Source organism: Scyliorhinus canicula, chromosome 8 (genome assembly GCF_902713615.1).
Source record: "Scyliorhinus canicula chromosome 8, sScyCan1.1, whole genome shotgun sequence".
Classification (NCBI taxonomy): Eukaryota; Metazoa; Chordata; class Chondrichthyes; order Carcharhiniformes; family Scyliorhinidae; genus Scyliorhinus; species Scyliorhinus canicula.
This window is the reverse complement of record NC_052153.1, coordinates 143,799,755-143,826,430: the sequence shown is the minus strand read 5'-3', so window position 1 is coordinate 143,826,430 and position 26,676 is coordinate 143,799,755. Positions and strand designations below refer to the sequence as shown.

At 43.6% G+C, this 26,676-nt stretch overlaps 1 protein-coding gene across 3 annotated transcripts in view; it reads left to right on the top strand.

The window, feature by feature from the left end:
* Nucleotides 1–26,676, top strand: part of LOC119970550 (versican core protein-like) — a 225,779-nt gene that overhangs the window by 128,606 nt on the left and 70,497 nt on the right. For all 3 annotated transcript variants that reach the window (XM_038805361.1, XM_038805360.1, XM_038805359.1), the window contains exon 9: nucleotides 10,811–25,966. In XM_038805361.1, the coding sequence (XP_038661289.1) occupies nucleotides 10,811–25,966 (15,156 nt within the window). The remainder of the gene's footprint in view (nucleotides 1–10,810; nucleotides 25,967–26,676) is intronic.

Sequence of the window (26,676 nt, the reverse complement as noted above, 5' to 3'; positions counted from 1 at the left end):
AATCACCTCCCTCACAAATTCCAACCAAGGAGGGTGCTCTAATAAACAATTGTCATGTGGGAACCCAATCCAACCCCCATCCGAGCTGGCCAGGCTGCATGGCACAGAACAAGAGCCCCCCCTCCCCCAACAACCTCAAAGACCACTACCTCTTGGCATCACAACCACCCATCCGATCTCACAGACCCCCGGAAACAGACTTACAGTACCCCTCAAGGCCAGACTCCCAACAGCTACCCTTCTTACGCCTCCTGCTCCCTCCACCCCCCAACCCCGGTGGATAGCGGTGAGTTACGCCCACCTCCAATCTCCCTCTTGGAGGTCATGCCGCCAGGTTTCCTTTCCCGTTTTTTAAGACCAATAGTTATTTGCGCTAACTGGACGTCATACCAGCTGGTGGGAAAATAGAACAAGAGAGGACAGTGTGTCGTGATGCCCGCTAATACGATTGTAATGCATGCACATCAGGCTTTCACACTACTTGCACAGAATCCTATTTGGGTCATTGGAGGGGGGCCTCCATCGTCGGAAGATTGCAAAGCAAAATCTCACCGTCAAGAATCACGTTTTCGGCATCTCGTGAGATTTAGTAGCCATTACGGGAATTGTGCCCGCAGCTAATGCAGCCCCTGAATTGCGGCCATTAACTCTACTTCTCTCTCTGCAAATGCTGTTGGAGCTGCTAAGCTTATTGTGCATTTTCTGTGTTTATTTCAGCTACATACTCAAGTTTGCTGATGACAGAAAGATAGGCGCCATTGTAAACAGTGAAGCTGGAATCATAAAATATAACAAGATACAAAGAGATAAGTGAATGGGCAAAACAGATTGCAGGAAAATAGACTTTGATGCTCAAAAGAACAGAGCAGAGTATTTTGTAAATAGTGAATGGCGAGAAACACGAGAGGTTCAAAGAGTTATTAAAGTGTCATACGAGGCCCCCCAAAAATTCAAAAACACAAATAGAGGATGAGAATAAAAGGGGTTAGCAGTCGTGCTGCATCTGTATGAAGTCCTGTTTAAAGCATGCCTGGAGTATTGTGAGAATTTCTGGGCCACACATCTTAGGAAGGATATATTAGCCTTTGAGGTTACGAAGGGAGATTGTCTAGAATGATACCTAATTCCGGGAGCCCGGTGGTGCAGTCCACAGTGAAGATGTGGAAGGAATCCTACCGGCTGGCATTGAGGAGGCATTTTAGAGTGGAAGAAATGTAGGTGTTAACGCCGATGTGCGAGAAGGGGATGGATAGTGTATTCAGGAGGTGGAGGGAGGTGGGGCCGGCCAACGTGAGGGATCTGTATTTGGAGGAAGAGTTTGCCAGTCTGGAGATGCTAAGGGTAAGAGCTAAAGGTAGAGTTGCCGTGGGGAGTGAGTTCAGATATCTGCAAGTTAAGGACTTTGCGTGAAAAGTCTAGAGGGGGTTCCCTAGTTGCCAGGATACACCCTGCTACTGGATGTGGAAGGGTAGGGAAAAATTGGGGATATATGCAACTAGCTGGGGGGTGGGGGGCAGTTGCAGGGAGGCGAGCGGGTGGTGAAGATCAAGGAAAATGGGAAGGGGAGTTGGAAGGGGAGATCAACTGGGGAGTATGGAGTGAGGCACTCTGCAGGGTAAACAGGACCTCCTGTGCAAGGATGAGCCTGATAAAGTTTAAGGCGGTGCACAGGGTGCATATGACTCAGGCGAGAATGAGTGGGTTCTTTCAGGGGAAAGCAGATGAGTGTGGGTGGTGTGGACGGGGGCCAGCGAATCACACGCACATGTTTTAGGGTTGTGAAAAATTGGGAAGATTCTGGGCTCCACGGTCTTAGCCAGGATAGTGGAGGAGGAGGTGGACCCGGATACTTTGGTGGCGATATTTGGGGTTTCAGGGAAGCCAGAGCTCATGGAGAGGAGTAAGGCCGATGTCGTGGCCTTCGCCTCTCTGATTGCACAACAGCGAATTTTGCTGCAGTGGCAGTCGGCATCGCCACCGCGGGGTAGCGGCTTGGTTGGGTGACCTGGACGACTTCCTGCGGTTGGAGAAGACAAAATATGAATTAAGGGGCTCTGCAAAGGGTTTTAAGAAAAGGTGGGGGATGTTTGGAGCTGTTCATCGCGGGGGGTGGGTGGGGGGAAGGGGGGAAAGGGTAAAAAGGGGGGAAAACATTGTACAGACTGTATAGTTGATTGCTGGGAAGTATGTTTTCCGGGGTGTTTTTGTGTTGTAACCTGTTTTGATACATGTTGGTCTAAAATACATTTAAAAAAAAAAAGAATGATCCCTGGACTCCAACAATTAAATTACAAGGCTCGATCACAGAAGCAAGAGTTGTATTCCCTGGAATTTAGAAGCTTGATGAATGATTTAATTAAAGTTTTCAAGATATTAAAGAAACAGATATGGTGATAGAGAGAAACTATGTCAGCTGGTTGGTGAATCTAGGACAAGGGGGATAGAACCTAAAGTTAGAGCCTAGCTTTTGAAGACTACACTTTGATGTATAGAGGGTGTTCGCAGTTTGAAACTCTCTTCTCCAGCAGCAGTTAATGGTGGGTCAATTGTAAGTTATAAATCTGAGATTGATGTATTTTTGTTAATAGAAGTGATGTGGGACAAAGGCAGGCACATGGAGTTAGGTCACAGCTCAGCCAATCTCGTTCAATGGCGGAACAGCCTTAATTGAGTAAATGGCTTCCTCTTGGCTCGTTCTTTTTACAAGCTGTAACTTAACTTTTAATACTTAGCAGCAGTATTGAATTGTGTTGACCCAGCTTGCAGTGACTTAAGATCTGCCATGGGGAAATTAGATGCATGCAGTGAAGTTGGCAAGTGCCTTAACTAGAAACAAATTGTGACTGAGAACTACCTCCAATATTGTACAAAAAGAAAATAAGCTGGAAAATATTCAACAGGCCAAACAGCATCCATGGAGAGAGAAACTCAGGTCTTTCAACAGAAATCTTTCAACAGAACTCAATATGGGGTCATAGGCATTGCTGGTAGATAGGGTTAATGATAACCTCTCTGTTTGGTGGTGGTGTTGAATCATGATGGAGTGGGCAGCCCACTCCAGGAGGATCTGGTAAAAGGTTGCAATTACTGTAACTGCGAGAGAATATTGGGTTATAATTCGTACAATTATTAGTCTGCGAGGCTAACTTACCTATAATGAAATAAAATGTTTTAAAGTTTTTGGTTGTAAAGGCCAAAAGTACCAATACTAACTTGGGCTTCAATAAATAATTAAACACAATTTGTAGCCATTACTCTTTGCACAGCATAACAAACCATGCCAATTATCCACTGCAATTACAGAGCTGAGAACTATAATTTCAGAAAGAGGTGTTTCTTTATCCTAGTGATCCGATGCTTTTTTAAACCATCTAATTTCTGTCACAGCTGTACTCAGGCCATTTAGTTGGGAGATCTGAAAGTAAAGGCTTAGACAGATCAACAATGTCCTAAGGCGGAATAGGATGGGCATGAACAAACAGGCTCAGTTCATAGGATTGTTTCTGCACAGAAATATTGGAAATACAGAGAATCGGCTCAAGAGCTCTGCCTTTTGATAACAAAGTTCAATTGTTTTCATTATTTTTTCAGCTTTGGGAGAATCTGAAACGTTGGGCGGAATTTTAACTTGAAGACATGTCGGGAGTTGAGGGGGCAGGGCGAGTCTGTCAGTATGCAGGAAACCAAAACTAATTGTAGTACATCTGTCAGTAGCTTTTTAACTTAGTCCCTGCATTTGCATCTCACTTCTGAGATAACCAGGCAATTAAGATGAAATAACTGATTTAAATCACCAGTCCTTTAAGGAACACTGCAAAGATAGCATTTGGTCGATTCTGGAGATTAGAGTATAAAATAAGAAACGGTCAGTATGGAATCCGAGGGCTGGATTTTTCCCATCCGAGTCGGGAAACAACGGGAGGCAGGATTTCTTTTGGGTCAGAAACCCATCTGCCAGAAATGTAACTTTAGTTGCAATTTTCATGGAGGTAAGCCTCGTGTTGGGATGGAGGTGGGTTTCCCACCCAATTAAAGTTAGTGGAGGCAGGAATGGAGACAAGTTGGCAGCCATCACTGAGGCTGCTATTCAACCTCAGGGAGAGAGTTTGCGCCAAAGCTTGCCACTGCAGCACAGAAACCGCAAATGGTCCAGGGGAGCCTTTTACGCATGGGGACGACGAGGGAGGTCCTCTGCCCGGAGTGTGCTTGGAGGAGGCCTCGCGCCCAGAAGGGGCACCTCCCTCTTCAGTGTCATTTGACTTGGTCTGAGGGTTTTACAGGGCACCACCTGACCGAGTATCCTCTGATTCCTCAATGCCCCATCAGTTATTTTTTTTTTTATTTTTAAAATTTAGATTACCCAATTATTTTTTTCTATTAAGGGGCAATTTAGCATGGCCAATCCACCTACTCTGCACATTTTTGGGTTGTGGGGGCGAAACCCACGCAGACACAGGGAGAATGTGCAAACTCCACACGGACAGTGACCCAGAGCCGGGATCGAACCTGGGACCTCAGCGCCGTGAGGCGGTTGTGCTAACCACTAGGCCACCGTGCTGCCCTCCCCATCAGTTATAATTCTCACATGTTGTCCAGCATCAGTAAAGAGGGCACTGTCATCTGGGTAATGCTCCAGTGTGCGGCCGCCTGCGAGATATAGTGGAGGTCTGCGCTGATGTCCGTGACCATCCCCTTAGGGAATGCCACTCTCTTGCCACTTATTCCTGATCATTTAGAGGTGGCTTCCCCTCTGTCTGTAAGTCTGTTCTCAGGGTAGTATCTCTTTCACACTTCATCTCCTCGTCTCCTGGCCTCCTGATGCCCAGCTTTCTGCCCTTCCAGTGACGGTTGCTGTTCCTCATCACCAATGGCCTTGATCGCTGAGGGTGCAGAACCCATTTCCATCTGCACCCTTCCTGATGCCAAGATGGTATCTGAACAGCCATTCCCACTGTACCAATGCCCACATAGTGCCAGACGATGCCAAGAGGGTGAGGAGCCAGTCAACTGGTATAATTCTTCATTCTCTTGCCTCCATTTACCTGTAACGGAACTTATCTACAAACTTTAAACAACATCTTTGCTTACCTTTTAACCTCTCTCATCTCCAAATTCTCGGTTCACACGTCCATGCAGCTGGTATGAAGCCAGGCATCTGCTGGAACAACGGCTGCGTACCTGAAAATTAATGAGCCTATGACGCCTTTAATTAGCTTCCTGAAAGGAACCAGCTTGTTCCAGCTTTCTCCTCACCATCGGGAAAATGCCTGAGGACAAGTGGCTCCTGACGTCATACCGGCGCATGCGCAGGGGAGGGGGGTCTCTTCCGCCTCCGCCATGGTGAAGACCATGGCGAAGGCGGAAGGAAAAGAGTGCACACATGGCACAGGCCCGCCCGCCGATTGGTGGGCCCCGATCGCAGGCCAGGCCATCGTGGGGGCACCCCCCGGGGTCAGATCACCCCGGACCCCCCGGACCCCCGCGCCCGCCCACGCTGCCTGCTCCCGCCTGTAAGGTAGGTGGTTTAATCTACACTGGCGGGAGAGGCTTGTCAGTGGCGGGACTTTGGCCCATCACGGGCCGGAGAATCGCAGCTGGGGGCCCGCTGACGGCCGCGGAGGGCCCGCTGACCGGCGCAGCGCGATTCCCGCCCCCACCGAATCTCGGGTGGCGGAGAATTCGGGACACGGCGGGGGCGGGATTGATGCACAGTGGTTAGTAGCACTGCTGCCTCACAGTGCCAGGGACCCAGGGTTCGATTCCGACCTCGGGTGACTGTCTGTGTGGAGTTTGCACTTTCTACCTGTGTCTGTGTGGGTTTCCTCCCATAGTCCAAAAATGTGCAGCTTAGATGGATTGGCCATGCTAAATTGCCCCTTTGTGTCCAGGGATGTGCAGGTTAGATTACGGGGATCGGGCGGGGTGAGCGGTGGAGTGGACCTGTTACAATGCTCTTTATGGGGTGTCGGTGCAAACCTCCTTCTGCTCTGTAGGGACTCTTCGTATCTATGATACCAACTTAACATTGCAGGTGCGCCTATCCCTCGCTGTCTGCACTTCCTCACATCTGCCCACACAACACTGACACTCGCTCACCTTCACCCACGTGCAATGTTATGCCTTTCCCTCGTAGTCCCCTTTAAAAAATGTTCTCTATCCATCCATTCAACCCCTTGCTCTCACTGATCAGTCTCCTCTGTTCCTCCTTTCAGGAGAAGAGAGTTTAGGACATCAATCTTGCAATAACATTTGTGAAGGAGGAGATTCTGATGATCAGCAGAGTCTATGTAGTGACAGAATTAACTTTCAGAGGGCCACATAGTATAATATTCACTCACTCATGTGGACTTGATGTCAGGAGTGAATAAAGTTCAATCATATGCATAACGATCACTTAAAAGATTGACAGTTCTAATTAATATCTTTAAACTCCCACAGGACCATCAAACATTCTGCAGTAGCTGGTCCAGGAGGATTGTGATAATTTCTCAGAGCTAGTCATTCTCTCTGGGGCTGTGGGAGAACAGAATACTACTGAAGTAGCACCAAAGAATGTGCAGTGCACTGGCAGATTTTACAGCTGTACTGAGCACACTTGCAGCAAGAGTGAAGAAGTCTGTCACAAGCATGAATGATACGATGTCTTTATGTCCATGGAAAGAGTGACCAATGGTGTAGAACATCAAATGAAGCTATCAGAGGAGAGCCTGCTGGCCTTCACCAAGGCCTTGCACATTAAATGGGATTGATGAAATCCAAGAGGCGGCCACTCAGGGCCACCCTGAGTGTTCTCATTGCTAGCAGAGAAACTCTGGTGGGCCATGAGAGGGCTAATGATGAAACAGTTCCACCTCTGCCTCAGGCCCACTGGTGCCTTTCCAAGACTGCCTTATGTTCTGATGGTTGAGCCTGTCCCTGCACAGGCGCAGGTGGAGTAATCTTTGGTGGAACCTTTGTAGGTTTTAAAACCCAGAGAACAGGGACCATATCAGCCGTCAGAGCAAAAACCTGAACAGGCTGACTCTGCCTCTGTTGAAGTCACAGAGGTTGCATCATGTCGGAGTATTAGGAAGAGGAAGAGTAAAAAGAATATGATAAGTAGATATTTGGACTATCATGATCTGATTGGGCATAGTCAGCATGGATTTACAAATGGGAAATCATGTTTAACGAACTTGTTGAGTTTTTTGAAATTGTCACTAACAAAATTGATAGACGGAGAGTGGATGGATGTAGTATATTTGGACTTTCGATAAATACCCCTACAGGAGATTAATTAGCAAAGTAAAAGCATGCGGGGTAGGCAGCAATATACTGTCATGGATTGAGGATTGGCTAACAGATTGAAAACAGAGAGTAGGAATAAATGGGTCATCCTTGTGTTGGAAGGCTGTGGCCAGCAGGGTACCACAAGGATCAATATTTGGGACCCAGCTGTTCACAATGATTGGGATATGGACCAAATGTAATATTTCCGAATTCACAGATGATACAAAGCTAGGTGGAAATGTGTGTTGTGAGGAAGATGTAAAGTGTCTACGGGAATATTTGGACAGACTTGGTGATTGGGCAAGAACCTGGCAGATGAAATATAATGTGAAAAAAATGTGAGGTCATCCATTTTGGTAGAAGGAACAGTTGTGCAGAGTATTTTCTAAATGGTAGGAAATTAGAAAGTGTAGTTGTACAAAGAGACCCGAGTGTCCTTGTCCATAAGTTACTGAAGGCTAACATGCAGATGCAAAAAGCTCTCAAGAAGGCTAATGGAAGTTTTGTTTTTATCACAAGAGGATTTGAGTACAGAAGTAGTGAGGTCTTGCTTCAAGTATAGAAGCTTGTTTCGACCACATCTGGAGTACTGCGCACAGTTTTGGTCCTCTTATCACAGAAAATATATTATTGCCATAGAGGGAGTGCAACAAAGGCTCACCAGACTTGTTCCAGGTATGGCAGGACAGTCCTATGAAAAGAGGTTGAGCAAACTGAACCTGTATTCTCTCGAGTTTAGAAGAATGAGAGGTGATCTCAGTTAGGCATTGCACTTTAGGACGAAGGGGATCAAAGGATATGGAGGGAAAGTGGGATTAGGCTATTGAGTTGGATGATCAGCCATGATCATAATGAATAGCAGAGCAGGCTTGAAGGGCCTAACAACCCTTGCTCCCACTTTCTATGTTTCTATGTAAAACCGGACAAAATACTTAAAGGAATAGTCAGGGTAGATACAGGTAAGATGTTTGCTTTTGTGGGGAGTTGAGAACCAGGAGGCACAATTTCAAAATAAGGGGGTTGCCACTTAGGACTGAGATGAGAAGAAATTTCTATGGCCATGATCGTATTAAATGGCCTACTCCTGTCCCTGTGTTCTGGAGAATTTGTATTTGCACAAAGGTATGCCGATGGATATATGTGTTACACAATATTAGATCATTAAGATTACATTTCATTTTTGAGCCACATAAGTCGCATAACTGGCAAGTGATTGTTTTACTTGCAATGAATGATGAGACAAAATTGAACTCTGAGCAATAGGTGACTTTAAATGGGCATTTGATTGATTGCAGGATTGTTCTCAGGTTGCGGGAAAGGAGGTGACGGTGAAGGTTTTGTGTGGTGGTGGGTTTTTAAAAATTCATGGGATGTAGACATTGCTGGCTGGGCTAGCATTTGTAACCCATCCCTGCATACCGCTGAACTGTATGGCTGACTAGGCTATTTCAGCAGATAGTTCAGAGACAACCATATTGCTGTGGCTCTGGATTCACATGTAGGCCAGACCAGGTAAGAATGGCATATTCCCTATCCCCAAAGGGCATTCATTGACAATGGTAAATGGTCACCATTTGACTAATTCCAGATTTTTATCGAATTCAAATTTCATCATCGATCCCAAAGCCTGGGGCGCGATTCTCCGCAACCACGATGGGTGGGAGAATAGCGGGAGGCCCGCTCCCGCACCTGCCGCTATTCTCCCACCACCCCCCCCCCCCCAAATGGTGTGTCCGGTTTTGCGACACGCCGCTCGGAGAAACGCGGGCCGCCATTTTTCACGGCGGCCCACGATTCTCCAGCCCGGGTGGGCCGAGCGGCCTGCCATTCCCGACCTGTTCACGGTGGCGGCAACCACACCTGGTTTAGTGTCCAAAATTTCCCTTAGTGTTGGGTGGGGTTATTGGGTTATGGGGATAGGGTGGGGGTTGACATTGGGTAGGGTGCTCTTTCCAAGAGCCGGTGCAGACTCGATGGGTCGAATGGCCTCCTTCTGCACTGTAAATTCTATGAAGAGTGTCAAATACTATCTTTTAGGTGGGTACCCCATGTCTCCAAGCAGCCAGCTAGTTAGTCGGCTCTGAGGTGAGGAGAGATCAGGGAGGGTGGACCATTTCAGGAGGAAAGTATCATGATAACTTCCTGGAATTTTGTGGACACCTGCAAAAAGATATTATTTATTGTTGCATTCCATTGCTGGACTGGAAGCCCATGCAGTTGATGTATACTCTTGGGTGATCTAAGTGGTCCTGATCATTACAGTATATAAAGCTCACCTGTGGGAAGCCAGCCAGAGCCACAAACCCCAACACCTGATCATTCTGACTGGCTCTTGGCAATGCCACAGTGGAAGCTGTGGCTGCAGATGGAACCAATCCCTGCCTTCCCACCGCACAGAAAATGTGCTGATGGGGCGGGGGGACATTGGGGTCAATGCCCACTCCACCCCATCCCATTGTCCATGCCCTCGATCACGTGAGGACTAGAGCAAATGAAGGGAGACCTCTTCAAACTGAAATGTAGCCCACACAGTTTTACCAGGCATGCAGGCTGTGTGTTGTAAGCCCACCTGGAACTGGGAAGACTGCACCGAAGGTGGGAAGAAGCCCTTAAGTGGGTATTTATTGTGCACTTAAGGGACTCAAGTGGAGGTGGGGCAGGAAGTTCCACCGTGGACCGCGTCCAGCACGTAATACGAGTGAAGGTGGGGAGTTGTCCGCTATTGGTCATGGTGCCAACTCACCAATTTCTCATGACCGCCGGCCTTTATCCTCACCTCCTTCCAGGCAATATCTATTTTCTCCATAGTTGCTGACTAAACTGTTAAATGTATCCTGCATTTTCTGTTTTTGTATTGCATTTCCAACCTCTAATAATTCTGTTCACTGGTTAAATCTAATAACTATTTTTCCTCAACCAGTATCACAAAATAAGTGTGTATGTGCCTGTCTTTTCAAATCTGTGAACTGGAAGTGACAAAACACCGAGAGATTAATTGGAGTTCTCGGTGCTGTATTTGAAATAAAGTTTCATTATGGAGGTCACGGTCGGAATTCTCCAGCCATTCTCTAGTGGCGGGACTTTCTGGTCTTGCTGGCAGCACAGCCCCGCCCGTGAATTTCCCGGCAACATGGGGTTGCTTCGATGGAAGTCCCATTGATGGCAGCGGGAGCAGAGAATCCCGTTGCCAGAGAATTGGCGGAGAGGATTTCAGGGATATTTTCGGAGCTTCCGAGAAAAAAAATTCATATTCTTTGGAACCAGAACCGAAGCACATTATTATAGAGAATGGAAACCTAGAAGTCTCTCTCTTACTGAGGCTCATTCAATTGAACATTTAAAAACTGAGATTGCTAGAATTTTGTGAGTTAAAGGTACTGAGGGACTTGGAATCAAGGTGGCTAAAAGGTGCTGAGATACAGGTCAGCAATGAAATTATGCTAATTGGGAGGCGGAATAGGCTTGAGTGACTGAATAGCTTACGCCTATTCCCCTGTTTCTATGTCTATAACTGACATGTACTTTGTCAATTTAATTTCAGAGCTTGAGCCAGAAGAACCCGAAGCTGACAAAATTACTACAATCGAATCAATTCGATTACCACATGATCAATCAACTGAAGACATGACAAGAGGTTCCAAGATTCACATGCTACACATTCATATTGCTGTATCAGGAAATGACGAAACAGAAGGCAGTGGGGATTTTGATTTCACTAGAGTTGTATTTGAACCACACGCATCAACAGCAGCTTCAATGGAAGATGTGCCTCCATCACTCAGCTTCTTTAATGGAAAGAGCCGGATGGAATTTGACCCCCCATATCTAAAACTAAATGGGGAGGAAGCAAAGGGTGGCCAACTGGAAAGTGTATCACCCACCATAAAAGGGGTACTGGATGTAGATATTACAGAAAAACACAATGGTGCTAAGACTCATTTAATGATTGAAAGTGAAATTGCTGGAACACAGGAACTAGGAATCTCGACTGAGAGAGGGAAAATAATTTCTACGGGTGAAAATACCGAAATTCTAGGTGGTACAAAAGACCCAGTAACAATTCATTCTGGGTTGGAAGATGGAGAACACTGGATCAGCTCACCAGTCACACACGATGCCCAATCAACCAGAAAGGATCCAGAGAAACACAAGGACATTTCAGTGACAGAAGCATTGAAAGAAAAGCACTATTCGGTTGTTACAACAGCATCAAAGGAAACTGATTCACATACATCTGAAGCAGGGGCGACATCAACAGAAACAGTGGTCTTGCCAGCAGAAAGGACAGAAATCTCAGCATCAAAAGGAATTTCAACTTCAACATACGAGGGAGAAAAGACATTTCATTCCACTGAGTCTCAAGACAGCGTATCACTGGGAGCGTTCAGTTCGGAAGAAGAGGCTGAGAGTTCTGAAGAAAGATATGAAAGTACCGGTGGTGTAGTTTCGGATGCTCCCACGGAAACAACAACGGGAAGAGTTATTGTGAAGAAACCAGGAATAGGTTCAGAAATCTCCGCAAAAACATCAATCCTACGAGCCGTGACACTGACTGAAGGGTACAAAGATATTTGGCCCACTTCAACTTCATTTAAGGTTGTTGAGGGTTTTGATCGAGAAATGGCTGGCACTGTATCAGACCACAAGGTAACTGCATCCAGCATGACTACGTCACCTCTAACTGAGGGAGGCCAGGGAGATACTGTTACACCTGGAATTGGCAGAGAGGCTGGTGTGTTCACACAGGAAACAATTAAGCCAGCTGCAAAGACAGAAAAACTGACAGAAAAAGTACACACTGCACGTTCTGACATCCAACAAAAAACAGAGCCACAAGTCACTCCATTTTCAAACGTTGCGAGTGCTGGTGAAGGAATTTTTACCATTAAAGAACCCAGTTGGCCAGTTCCAGATATTTACACTTTTGAACCGAGCAGTTATGCGGTTCCAGTGATGAGTGAAATATCACTAGACGGGAAACCTCTTCCTACAGATGCTACAGTTGCACGCGATGGAGAGCCAAGAATATTCACATCTGGATTACCAGAGACAGAAGCAGAAAAAGAAAAAACATTCAGAACAGTACACACACCACTGACTGACAAATTTTCAGCTACAACACTTGCTGATGAGAAGGCAACTGTTGATTCATTAGTTTCAGTCACAACAGGGTCAGTGGATGTGAGAATTTCCTCTCTCACCGTTACACCATCAACTGAACATAAATCTCAGGAACCCATAAAAGAAGCAACAAAAGTGATCACAGATATTGAAAAGCTGCCAGGAAAGGATATGGAGATGGGTGAGAAATCTCTAGCGACCGAGGAAACCACAAAAACAGAAAAAAGTATTGAGAAACAAACACCATTTGTAGATGAGAAGGAAACTGTTGATTCCTTAGTTCCAGTCACAACAGATACAATGGATATAAGAGTTACCCAAGTCACTGAGTCAACAAAGGTGATCACAGAGATTGAAGAGTTATCTGGAAGAACGGTGGGGACATCTTCTGAGAAATATCTAGCAATTAAGAAAACCACAGAAATGGAAAAAGATATTGAGAAACAAACACCATTTTCAGATACAGAGAGTTCAGGTGAAGGAATGTTTGTGATCACCCAGCGTGAGCAAGTAGTTCCAGATGTTTCTACTTTAGAAATGAGCAGCCATGTTGTCCCAGTGACGAGCAAAACATCTTTGGATGGGGAAACTCTCCACATCGATACCACAGTTGCACGTGACAGAAAGGCTGGAATATCCACATCTGGATTAGCAGTGACAAAATCGGAGATGGGAAAATTGATTGTTGAAGGACACACACAGCCAGCAGACGAATTACCAGCAACAGTTTTGGTTGGTGAGAAGGAAACTATTGAAACTTTAGCTTCAGTGGTAACAAGTTCAGTGGATGTGCGAGTTCCCCATGTCACTGTTACACCAGCAATTCAACAAAAGACACAAGGATCCACATCACAAGCAACAAAAGTGATCACAGAGTTTGAAGAGCTGCCAGGAAAGGATATGGAGATGGGTGAGAAATCTCTAGCGACCGAGGAAACCACAAAAACAGAAAAAAGTATTGAGAAACAAACATCATTTGTAGATGAGGAGGAAACTGTTGATTCCTTAGTTCCAGTCACAACAGATACAATGGATATAAGAGTTACCCAAGTCACTGAGTCAACAAAGGTGATCACAGAGATTGAAGAGCTATCTGGAAGAACGGTGGGGAAATCTTCTGAGAAATATCCAGCAATTAAGAAAACCACAGAAATGGAAAAAGATATTGGGAGACAAACACCATTTTCAGATACAGAGAGTTCAGGTGAAGGAATGTTTGTGGTCACCAAGCGTGAGCAAGTAGTTCCAGATGTTTCTACTTTAGAAATGAGCAGCCATGTTGTCCCAGTGACGAGCAAAACATCTTTGGATGGGGAAACTCTCCACATCGATACCACAGTTGCACGTGACAGAAAGGCTGGAATATCCACATCTGGATTAGCAGTGACAAAATCGGAGATGGGAAAATTGATTGTTGAACACACACAGCCAGCAGACGAATTACCAGCAACAGTTTTGGTTGGTGAGAAGGAAACTATTGAAACTTTAGCTTCAGTGGTAACAAGTTCAGTGGATGTGCGAGTTCCCCATGTCACTGTTACACCAGCAATTCAACAAAAGACACAAGGATCCACATCACAAGCAACAAAAGTGATCACAGAGTTTGAAGAGCTGCCAGGAAAGGATATGGAGATGGGTGAGAAATCTCTAGCGACCGAGGAAACCACAAAAACAGAAAAAAGTATTGAGAAACAAACATCATTTGTAGATGAGGAGGAAACTGTTGATTCCTTAGTTCCAGTCACAACAGATACAATGGATATAAGAGTTACCCAAGTCACTGAGTCAACAAAGGTGATCACAGAGATTGAAGAGCTATCTGGAAGAACGGTGGGGAAATCTTCTGAGAAATATCCAGCAATTAAGAAAACCACAGAAATGGAAAAAGATATTGGGAGACAAACACCATTTTCAGATACAGAGAGTTCAGGTGAAGGAATGTTTGTGGTCACCCAGCGTGAGCAAGTAGTTCCAGATGTTTCTACTTTAGAAATGAGCAGCCATGTTGTCCCAGTGACGAGCAAAACATCTTTGGATGGGGAAACTCTCCACATCGATACCACAGTTGCACGTGACAGAAAGGCTGGAATATCCACATCTGGATTAGCAGTGACAAAATCGGAGATGGGAAAATTGATTGTTGAAGGACACACACAGCCAGCAGACGAATTACCAGCAACAGTTTTGGTTGGTGAGAAGGAAACTATTGAAACTTTAGCTTCAGTGGTAACAAGTTCAGTGGATGTGCGAGTTCCCCATGTCACTGTTACATCAGCAATTCAACAGAAGACACAAGGATCCACATCAGAAGCAACAAAAGTGATCACAGAATTTGAAGAGCTGCCAGGAAAGGATATGGAGACAGTTGAGAAATCTCCAGCAACTGAGGAAACAACAAAATCAGAAAAAGATATTGAGAAGCAAACACCATTTGCAGATATAGAGAGTTCAGGTGAAGGAATATTTACCATCAAAGTACCCGTCAGGCCATCTCTAGACCTTTCAACCTTGAGCAGCCATGTAATTCCAGTGACAAGCACAATCTCACTGGATAGGAAGTCTTTTCATACAGATGTTACAGCTGTACGTGATGGAGAGGTTGGATTACCCACATCTAGAGTATCAGAGATAAAAGCAGCAACAGACAAATTGTTGCTAACATTAAATACACAGCCGGCTGAAAAACTGGTTGATGAGAAGGAAACTGTTGATTCATTAGTTTTACTCACAACAAAGGCAATGGATGCAAGAGATTCCCATGTCACAATTACACCGGCAACTGAACAAAAGTCTAAAGAATCCACATCGGAAGCAACAAAAGTGATCACAGAGATTGAAGAGCTGTCAGGAGGTGCGGTGGGGAAGCCTTCTGAGAAATATCCAGCAATTGAGAAAACCACAGAAATAGAAAGAGATATTCAGAGACAAACACCATTTTCAGATATAGAGAGTTCAGGTGAAGGAATGTTTGCGGTCACCCAGCGTGAGCAAGTAGTTCTAGGTGAGCAGGTAGTAGTTTCTACCTTAGAAATGGGAAGCCATGTTGTCCCAGTGACGAGCAAAACATCTTTGGATGGGGAAACTCTCCACAGCGATGTCACAGCTGCACGTGACAGAGAGGCTGGAATATCCACATCTGGATTAGGAGAGACAAAATCGGAGATGGGAAAATTGATTGTTGAAGGACACACACAGCCGGCAGACAAATTACCAGCAACAGTTTTGGTTGGTGAGAAGGAAACTATTGAAACATTAGCTTCATTGGCAACAAGTTCAGTGGATGTGGGAGTTCCCCATTTCACTGTTACACCAGCAATTCAACAAAAGACACAAGGATCCACATCAGAAGCAACAAAAGTGTTAACAGAGTTTGAAGAGCTGCCAGGAAAGGATATGGAGACAGTTGAGAAATCTCCAGCAACTGAGGAAACCACAAAATCAGAAAAAGATATTGAGAAGCAAACACCATTTGCAGATATAGAGAGTTCAGGTGAAGGAATATTTACCATCAAAGTACCCGTCAGGCCAACTCTAGATCTATTGACATTGAGCAGCAATGTAATTCCAGTGACAAGCACAATCTCACTGGATAGGAAACCTCTTTATCCAGATGTTACAGCTGTACGTGATGGAGCGGCTGGATTATTCACCTCTGCTTTACCAGAGACAAAGGTAGAAACACAAAAATTGATGTTAACGGTATATACACAACCGGCTGAAAAACCTTCAACTCCAGGTTTGGTTGATGAGAAGGAACCTGTTGATTCATTACTTTTAGTCACAACAAAGGCAATGGACTTGAGAGATTCCCATGTCCCGGTTACACCGGCAATTGAACAAAAGTCTAAAGATTCCACATCAGAAGCAACAAAAGTGATCACAGAGATTGAAAAACTATCTGGAAAAACGGTGGGGAAGCCTTCTGAGAAATATCCAGCAATTGAGAAAACCACAAAACCAGAGAAAGAGTTGCAGAAACCATCACTTTTTACAGAAATGGAGAGTTCTGGTGAAGAAATGTTTACCAAAGAAGTAGCCAGACCAATTACAGGTTTGTTTACTTTGGAAACGAGCAGCCGTGTAGTTCCCGAAACGAGCAAAGTCTCACTGGATGGGAAACCTCGTCATACAGATGTTGCAACTGCACGGGATGGAGAGTCTACAACATCCACATCTGAATCACCAGAGACAAAACCAGAAAGAGAAACAATTGTTGTAAAAGAACCTACACAATCAACAGGCAAATCATCAGCTGCAACGGTATCAGATGAGAAGGAATCTGTTGATCCCTACGTTCCAGTTCCAACAAAAACAATTGACCAACTCACTGAGTCAACAAAAGTGATCACGGAGATTGAAGAGCTCTCTGGCAAAACGGTGGGGAAGCCTTCTGAGAAATATCCAGCAATTGAGAAAACCACAGAAATGGAAAAAGATATTGACAGACAAACACCATTTTCAGATCTAGAGAGTTCAGGTGACGGAATGTTTGCGGTCACCCAACGTGAGCAAGTAATTCTAGATGTTTCTACTTCAGAAATGAGCAGCCATGTTGTTCCTGTGACAAGCAAAACCTCTTTGGATGGTGAAACTCTCCACATCGATGCCACAGCTGCACGTGACAGTGAGACTGGACTATCCACATCTGAATTACCAGTAACAAAATCGGAGATGGGAAAATTGATTGCAGAAGGACACACGCAGCCAGCAGACAAATTACCAGCAACAGTTTTGGTTGGTGAGAAGGAAACTATTGAAACTTTAGCTTCAGTGGTAACAAGTTCAGTGGATGTGGGAGTTCCCCATGTCACTGTTACACCAGCAATTCAGCAAAAGACACAAGGATCCACATCACAAGCAACAAATGTGATCACAGAGATTGAAAAGCTATCAGGAAAAACATTAGGGAAGCCTTCTGAGAGATATCCAGCAATTGAGAAAACCACAGAAATGGAAAGAGATTTTCAGAAACAAACACCATTTTCCGATATAGAGAGTTCAGGTGAAGGAATGTTTACGGTCACCCAGCATGAGCAAGTAGTTCTGGATGATTCTACTTCAGAAATGAGCAGCCATGTTGTCCCAGTGACGAGTAAAACATCTTTGGATGGGGAAACTCTGCACATCGATGTCACAGTTGCACGTGACAGAGAGGCTGGAATATCCACATCTGGATTAGCAGTGTCACAATCGGAGACGGGAACATTGATACACACACAGTCGGCAGTCAAATTACCACCAACAGTTTTGGTTGGTGAGAAGGAAATGACAACAAGTTCAGTGGATGTGAGAGTTCCCCATGTCACCGCAATTCAACAAAAAACACAAGGATCCATATCAGAAGCAACAAAAGTGATCACAGAGTTTGAAGAGCTGCCAGGAAAGGATATGGAGACTGTTGAGAAATCTCCAGCAACTGAGGAAACCACAAAATCAGAAAAAGATATTGAGAAACAAACACAATTTTCAGATATAGAGAGTTCAGGTGAAGGAATATTTACCATCAAAGTACCCGTCAGGCCAACTGTAGACCTTTCAACATTGAGCAGCCATGTAATTCCAGTGACAAGCACAATCTCACTGGATAGGAAATCTCTTCAAACAGATGTTACAGCTGCACGTGATGGAGAGGGTGGAATATCCACGCCTGGAGTACCAGAGACAAAAGCAGAAACAGAAAAACTGTTGATGGCATTAGTTACACAACTGGCTGAAAAACCTTCAGCTACAGGTGTGGTTGATTCATTAGTTTTACTCACAACAAAGGCAATGGATGCAAGAGATTCCCATGTCACGGGTACACCGGCAACTGAACAAAAGTCTATAGAATCCACATCAGAAGCAACAAATGTGATCACAGAGATTGAAGAACTATCCGGAAAAACAGTGGGGAAGCCTTCTGAGAAATATCCAGCAATTGAGAAAACCACAAAGCCATTGAAAGAGTTGCAAAAACCATCACTTTTTACAGAAATGGAGAGTTCAGGTGAAGAAATGTTTACCAGAGAAGCAGCCCGACCAATTCCAGGTGTGTTTACTTTAGAAACGAGCAGCCATGTCGATCCCGAAACTAGCAAAGTTTCACTGGATGGAATACCTCGACATACAGATGTTACAGCTGCACGCGATGGAGAGCCTACAACATCCACATCTGAATCACCAGAGCCAAAAGCAGAAAGAGAAACAATTGTTGTTATAGCACCTACACAATCAGCAGAGAAATCTTCAACGACAATATTTGCAGATGAGAAGGAAACTGTTGATTCCTTAGTTTCAGTCCCAACAGAAACAATGGCTATAAGAGTTACCCAAGTCACTGAGTCAACAAAGGTGATCACAGAGATTGAAGAGCTATCTGGAAGAACGGTGGGGAAGTCTTCTGAGAAATATCCAGCAATTGAGAAAATCGCAGAAATGGAAAAAGATATTGGGAGACAAACACCATTTTCAGATATAGAGAGTTCAGGTGAAGGAATATTTGTGATCACCCAACGTGAGCAAGTAGTTCCAGATGTTTCTACTTTAGAAATGAGCAGCCATGTTCTTCCAGTGACAAGCAAAACCTCTTTGGATGGGGAAACTCTCCACATCGATACCACATCTGCACATGACAGAAAGGCTAGAATATCCACATCTGGATTAGCAGTGACAAAATCGGAGATGGGAACATTGATTGCAGAAGGACACACGCAGCCAGCAGACAAATTACCAGCAACAGTTTTGGTTGGTGAGAAGAAAATGACAACAAGTTCAGTGGTTGTGAGAGTTCCCCATGTCACTGTTACACCAGCAATTCAACAAAAGACACAAGGATCCACATCAGAAGGAACAAAAGTGATCACAGAATTTGAAGAGCTGCCAAGAAAAGATATGGAGACAGTTGAGAAATCTCCAGCAACTGAGGAAACAACAAAATCAGAAAAAGATATTGAGAAACAAACACCATTTTCAGATATAGAGAGTTCAGGTGAAGGAATATTTACCATCAAAGCACCAGTCAGGCCAACTCTAGACTTTTCGACAATGAGCAGCCATGAAATTCCATTGACGAGCACAATCTCACTGGATCGGAAATCTCTTCATACAGATGTTACAGCTGTATGTGATGGAGAGGCTGGAATATCCACGTCTGATGTACCAGAGACAAAAGTAGCAACAGAAAAATTGTTGGTAACAGTAGATATACAACCGGCTGAAAAACCTTTGGCTACAGGTTTGGTTAAAGAGAAGGAGTCATTAGTTTTAGTCGCAACAAATGCAATGGGCGCAAGAGATTCCCATGACACGGTTACACCGGCAATTGAACAAAAGTCTAAAGAATTCACATCGGAAGCAACAAAAGAGATCACAGAGATTGAAGAGTTGTCAGGAAAAATGGTGGGGAAGCCTTCTGAGAAATATCCAGCAATTGAGAAAACCACAAAACCAGAGAAAGAGTTGCAGAAACCATCACTTTTTACAGAAATGGAGAGTTCAGGTGAAGAAATGTTTACCAAAGAAACAGCCCGACCAATTCCAGGTGTGTTTACTTTAGAAACGAGCAAAGTCTCACTGGATGGGAAACCTCGTCAAACAGACGTTAAAGCTGCACTGGATGGAAAGTCTGAAACATCCACATCTGGATCCCCAGAGACAAAAACAGAAAGAGAAACAGTTGTTGTTCTAGCACCTACTCAATCAGCAGGCAAATCTTCAATGACAATATTAGCAGATAAGAAGGAAACTGTTGATTCCTTAGTTTCAGTCCCAACAAAAACAATGGATATAAGAGATCCACAAGTCACTGAGTCAACAAAGGTGATCACAGAGATTGAAGAGTTATCTGGAAGAACGGTGGGGAAATATTCTGAGAAATATCCAGCAATCGAGAAACCCACAGAAATGGAAAAAGATATTGAGAAACAAGCACCATTTTCAGAAACAGAGAGTTCAGGTGAAGGAATGTTTGCGATCACCCAGCGTGAGCAAGTAGTTCCAGATGTTTCTACTTTAGAAATTAGCAGCCATATTGTCCCAGTGACGAGCAAAACATCTTTGGATGGGGAAACTCTCCACATCGATACCACAGTTGCACGTGACAGAAAGGCTGGAATATCCACATCTGGATTAGCAGTGACAAAATTGGAGATGGGAACACTGATTGCTGAAGGACACACACAGCCAACAGACAAATTACCAGCAACAGTTTTGGTTGGTGAAAAGGAAACTACTGAAACATTAGCTTCATTGGCAACAAGTTCAGTGGATGTGCGAGTTCCCCATGTCACTGTTACATCAGCAATTCAACAAAAGACACAGGGATCCACATCAGAAGCAACAGAAGAGCTGCCAGGTAAGAATATGGAGACAGTTGAGAAATCTCCAGCAACTGAAGAAAGCACAAAATCAGAAAAAGATATTGAAAAGCAAACACCATTTTCAGATATAGAGAGTTCAGGTGAAGGAATATTTACCATAAAAGTACCCGGCATGCCAACTCTAGACGTTTCGACTTTGCGCAGCCATGTAGCTCCAGTGACGAGCACAATCTCACTGGATAGGAAAACTCTACATACAGATGTTACAGTCAAAGGTGATGGAGAGGGTGGAATATCCACATCTGGAGTACCAGAGACAAAAGTGGCAACAGAAAAATTGACTGTAAAAGTGCCCACCAAAGAACCAATTAGGTCAATTCCAGATGTTCTGACTTTGGGGACAAGCAGTCATATGCCACCTGGCACAAGCAAACTCTCACTGGATAGGAAACCTCTGCATACAGATGTTACAGCTGCACGTGATGGAGAGGCTGAATTATCCACCTCTGCATTACCAGAGACAAAAGCAGCAACAGAAAAAGTGTTGGTAACATTACATGCACAACCGGCTGACAAACCTTCAACTGCAGTTTTGGTTGATGAGAAGGAAACTGCTGATTCGCTCATTATAGTCATAACAAAGGCAATGGACGCAAGTGTCACTGTTACGCCAGCAACTGATCAAGCGTCTTCACCAGCAGCAACCAAAGTAATCACAGAGATCACAGAACTGCCAGGAAAAACGGTGGTGAGCTCTTCTGAGTTATATCCAACAATTGAGAAAACCACAAAACCATTGAAAGAGTTGTGGAAACCATCACTTTTAACAGAAATGGAGAGTTCAGGTGAAGAAATATTTACTAAAGAAGCAGCCCGACCAATTCCAGACGTGTCTTCTTTAGAAACGAGCAGCCACGTACTTCCAAAGACAAGCAAAGTCTCACTGGATGGGAAACCTAGTCATACAGATGTTACAGCTGCACGTGATGGAGAGTCTGCAACGTCCACATCTGGATCACCAAACACAAGGGCAGAAAAAGAGACCATGGTGGTAAAAGCACCGACACAATCAACAGAGAAATCTTCAGCTACAATATTTTCTGGTCAGGACAAAACTGTTGATTCGTTTGTTTCAGTCACGACAAAGGCAACAGTTGCGAGACTTCCCCATGTCGCTGTTACACCAACAACATCAAAAGCAACAAGACTGATCACAGGGATTGAAGAATGGCCAGGAAAGGTTGAAAAATTTCCAACGATTGAGGTAACTGCAGAAACAGAAAAAGATATTGAGAAGCAAACACAATTTCCAGATATGGAGAGTTCAGGTCAAGAAATATTTATTGTCAAGCACGTTACTCAAGGACTTCTAGATTCTTCTACTTTAGAAAGAAGCAGCCATGTTGTTCTAGTGACGAGCAAAGCATCGTTGGATGGAGAAACTCTCCACCCTGATACCACAGATGCGGTGGACAGAGAAGATGGAATATCATCATCTGGATTACCAGTGACAAAATCAAAGACAGGAAAAATGATTGTAAAAGTACACACACAAACGACAGACCAATCTTCAGCCACAGTTTTGGTTGGTGAGAAGGAAACTATTGAAACATTAGCTTCAGTGGCAACAAGTTCAATGGATGTGAAAATTCCCCATGTCACTGTTACACCAGCAATTCAACAAAAGCCTCAAAAATCCACATCTGAAACAACAAAAGTGCTCACCCAGTTTGAAGATCTATCACAAAAGGATATGGAGCTTGTTGAAAAATCTCCTGCAACTGAAGAAACCACAAAAAAAGTAAAAGATATTGAGAAACAAACACCATTTGCAGATATGGGGACTTCAGGTGAAGGAATGTTTACCATTGAGCAACGTGTGCATGTAGTTCAAGATTCTTCTACTTTACAAATGAGCAGCCATGTTGTCCCAGTGACGAGCAAAACATCTTTGGATAGGGAAACTCTCCACCCTGATGCCACAGTACCTCATCATGGAGAGGCTGGAATATCTACATCTGGCTTATCAGAGATAAAATCAGAAACAGACAAATCCTTAGAAAAAGTATATACAAAGCCGACCGACAAATCTACACTAACAGTTTTGTTTGGTGAGAAGGAAACTGTTGATACATTAATTTCAATCTCTACAAAAGCAATAGATGTTGGAGTTCCCCATATTACTGGTACACCAGCAACTGAACAAAAATTTCCTGAATTCACAACAGAATCAGCCAAACCAGTCACTGAGATGGATGGGCTGCCTGGAAAAGGGGCTTTGATGCCTTCAGGAATTTCTCCAGGAGTTGAGGAAACAACAAAAACAGCGAAGGTTGCACACACACATCCTACGATTGCTGATGAAGAGAGTTCTGGCAAACAAGTTGAGCAAGATTATACTTCGCTATCTGTTTCTCGTGGAGATGGTGGAGGCAGTGAAAGTGAAGAAGTCTCAAGTGAGGGGACAAGTGACAGCATCATGCAGATAAGTGAAGAGACTGCGGAAGCAGGATTGGACACAACTACTTCATTAATTCAGCCGGAAAGCTCTGATGAAGATATTCATACAATAGGATCCCAACAAGAAGGGGAACTTCAACCAATCACTGTGACTTTTCATCAGGAAAGATCTGAGGTGTCCACATCAGAAGCACCAGAGAAAATTGAGGTTACTGGTGAACTACAATCAAAATCATCTGGAGAATATCACAGGCAGTCACCAACTCCCAGGGAGCCATTTGTGTATTCTACTGAAGGCAGCAAACAAACAGGTGTTCCTTTTACAGAAGAAGAAAGTTCTGGCAAATTAATACAGATTAAGTTTGGCATGGAGTTATCTACTGTTGCTTCTGCCCGGACTAGTGAAGTGTACTCGGCGAAAGAACTTGAAGTATTTGTTAGTAGCACGCATGGGAAGGAAATCTTGCCAGTAACTACGGAAACTCCTGTTTCAACGGAAAGAGGGAAGGATAAATTTCAACCCAAATTGGCTGGCAGGCCAAGCATCCAAGCAGGTGACAAAATTAATTATACACAACAAATAATTTCCAGTACTGCAAGCAGTCGAACGGATCATAAATCATTTCAAACATTGCTCAAAACAGTTAAAGCAGAGCTGAAAGGAATTCAAGGGGGAACTGCACAACCTTATGACAAGACACTAGGAACATCAGCCATTGTCCTTGATGGGGTAGATGACCAACTGCCAGAAGATAAAATAACAGACAGTTCTATAGTGCATCAAAATATTAGTGTTATATTTGTTAGCAGTAAGAAGAACGGAATCAGTATTATAGAAGAACAGAAATTTGGAACTACTACAGTATCAGACCTTATAATTGATGTTGACAAGATACCAGATGTGACAGAAGAAATAGAAAGTGGAAAAGTGACAATTGATGAGGTGTCTCCATCTCATTTGCCAACTCATAATGCTACAAAAAGATTAGAAATTGGTCACACAGAGGCAGTGAAGTACATTGCCACTGATGTCTTGAGTAAGATAGAGACAGATGTTGCTGGATCTGGAGATTTCTCTTCACCTTTAATCACAGTAACACCAGAACAAAAAGGAATGATTAGCACAGTTGGCACAACAGTTCCCTTGGACAAAATTGGAAAAGGGGCCTCTCAACCACAATTGGAGAAGGACATATTACCATTATCTTTGACTACAATTTTACCTCAACATGTTGCAGACGTATCTCTAGAAACTGTACCTATTTCACCCTCTGTAGACGCAAAGAAGCATGTGTCACAAATCATTCGAGGTAGAGAAGAGGGTGATATATACACATTCACTGTGCGGACTTCTTTAAAGGATTTTGGAGATTCAAGCACATTTTCAGAAAATTTAATTACAAATCAAATGGTCACTGATTCAAAGGCCCATGTGAGTGAAGAATACAGCCATCCTATGACAGAACGTAAGGACATTGAAGGCTCACCAGTATCCAGTTTAATAGAAGGGGAATTTTCTGGCAATGATCTTGTAAGTACTGAAGATAAGCCATTTACCCACTTCGTGGATACGGTTGCCCCTTCTACACATACTTCATTGCAACCCGGTTTTACAACTACTAACACAGTAAATTTACCAACCAAAGCAGCTTCTGTGTATTCTTCTGAAGACCATGCTCTGATTTTGACAAAGTTGCCTACAGAACATACTGACACATTTACTAATAACTTTACTCCCTCATCTGCGCAACTTACTTCACATGGAAAAGAAGGTATACCTATAGAGTTGTCTGAAAAAATGCACGATGATGAAATGGTGACAATTGAGGCGACAGAACGAACAACACAGGAAATTAAATTACAAGAACTGGAAAGTTTGTCTTCGCCATCGACCTTTGACAGTGTTTCCACAAAGGAAGAGATTGGAACAAGTCAGATAATTGTAAAACCAACCATTAGTCACAAAGAGTTTTCAAAGACATTGGGCAACAGGACTGAGGACATTGTGCTGAATGCAACATCTTTGTTAGACCTCAGTTTAAAATTACATCCAGTAGAAAGTTCTTCAACACATTCAGTTCCCATCAAAATGCAAGAAAAAGTATCACCTGTGCCTCAGACAACTCCGTATCCAAGCATAGTGGGTAAAATTCCTGCAGATTTTGTTGAAGGATATGCTTCAGAACATGTTACAGGAACTATAATGTCGCCAGATCCACACCCCACCTCACTTGGAGAAGTAGAAGCTTCACCAGCACAAAATAAATATGTTGAAATTTCTAAAGAGACTGTAGTCAGTGCTACACCTTTATGGCCATCCACAGAACAAAAGGTTACAGAGGATATCATAGAACCTGTCAGAGTCACAACAGTATTGTCCTCTTTACATGAGAGCACTTCACAGGAGCTGAACGTATTTGTTAAGCAAGATCTCCAAGATGTAACAATAGCACCTGTTCAGATGAATACAGAATTGGAAGAATTCAAATCTTCCCCTTCAATATCTACTTCACCTTCTGTAGCACAATCGCGAACAAATGACTCTGACATTCACACAGACATTCCTTTATCATCACCACTTGACAGACCAGAAGACTGGAGATCCACACAAACACCTCAAATATTGGTAAAGAGTACTGATGATTCACGTAAAATTATCTTTGATTTGGTACAAACTGACAACAAAACTACTGAAACAATTGTGGCATCGACACCTCACTCGAGGACCACCTCTGAAATTGAGTCTTGGGAACGGAGTAACATGAGTGAACCAACAATTACCGGTGAGCCAGAGGATGGTGAGACTGTTCATATACCAGGTACGAAATATCAGTTCGACTACTGCCATCAGATTTTTAATGTCAAATGGTGATGCAAAGAAAAAAACAAGGTTGAGAATATTTAGTGTAAAAATCACAAACCTTTTGGTAATTTATATTTCCGAATGCTTTTACATTAAGGGACACTTTCCGAATGAGCATTCCTGATGCAGAGCCTTGCCCACCGGGAGCACGGGATTAGGAAATTGACGGAAAATGGGAATTCCACCCATATTTTCTTGTTAAGTGCTCCCAGTAGGCAAGGCTCTGCTTTAAGAGTGATTGTACATTCAAACTCTTATTCCCTTCAATGGAGAAATTTTAGTGCTTGTCTGGAAGACTCTGTCAGATGAAATAAAACAAAACGAGAGTGCAAGTAGAATTGTTCTTGCTCCACATAAGTGCACCTAATATAGCTTAGGTGCGACATTGATGAAAACCATAGAGAACCCTATTAATTAGGTCTGTCTTGTAGGAATAATAGTTTTAGCTTTAAGGTTGTTACTAGTTTTTTTTTACTTATGAGCCCTAATTTTACTTTTAAGTTGCCCTACATAAACTGATCAAATTCCAAGGACACATTTAACTATTACCTCGCCAAGAAGATATCCATGTCTCAAAAAAATTGAAATGCTCAGATAGCATGTGTTTTTAAAATAAATTTAGAGAACCCAATTCATTCTTTTTCCCAATTAAGGGCCAATTTAGTG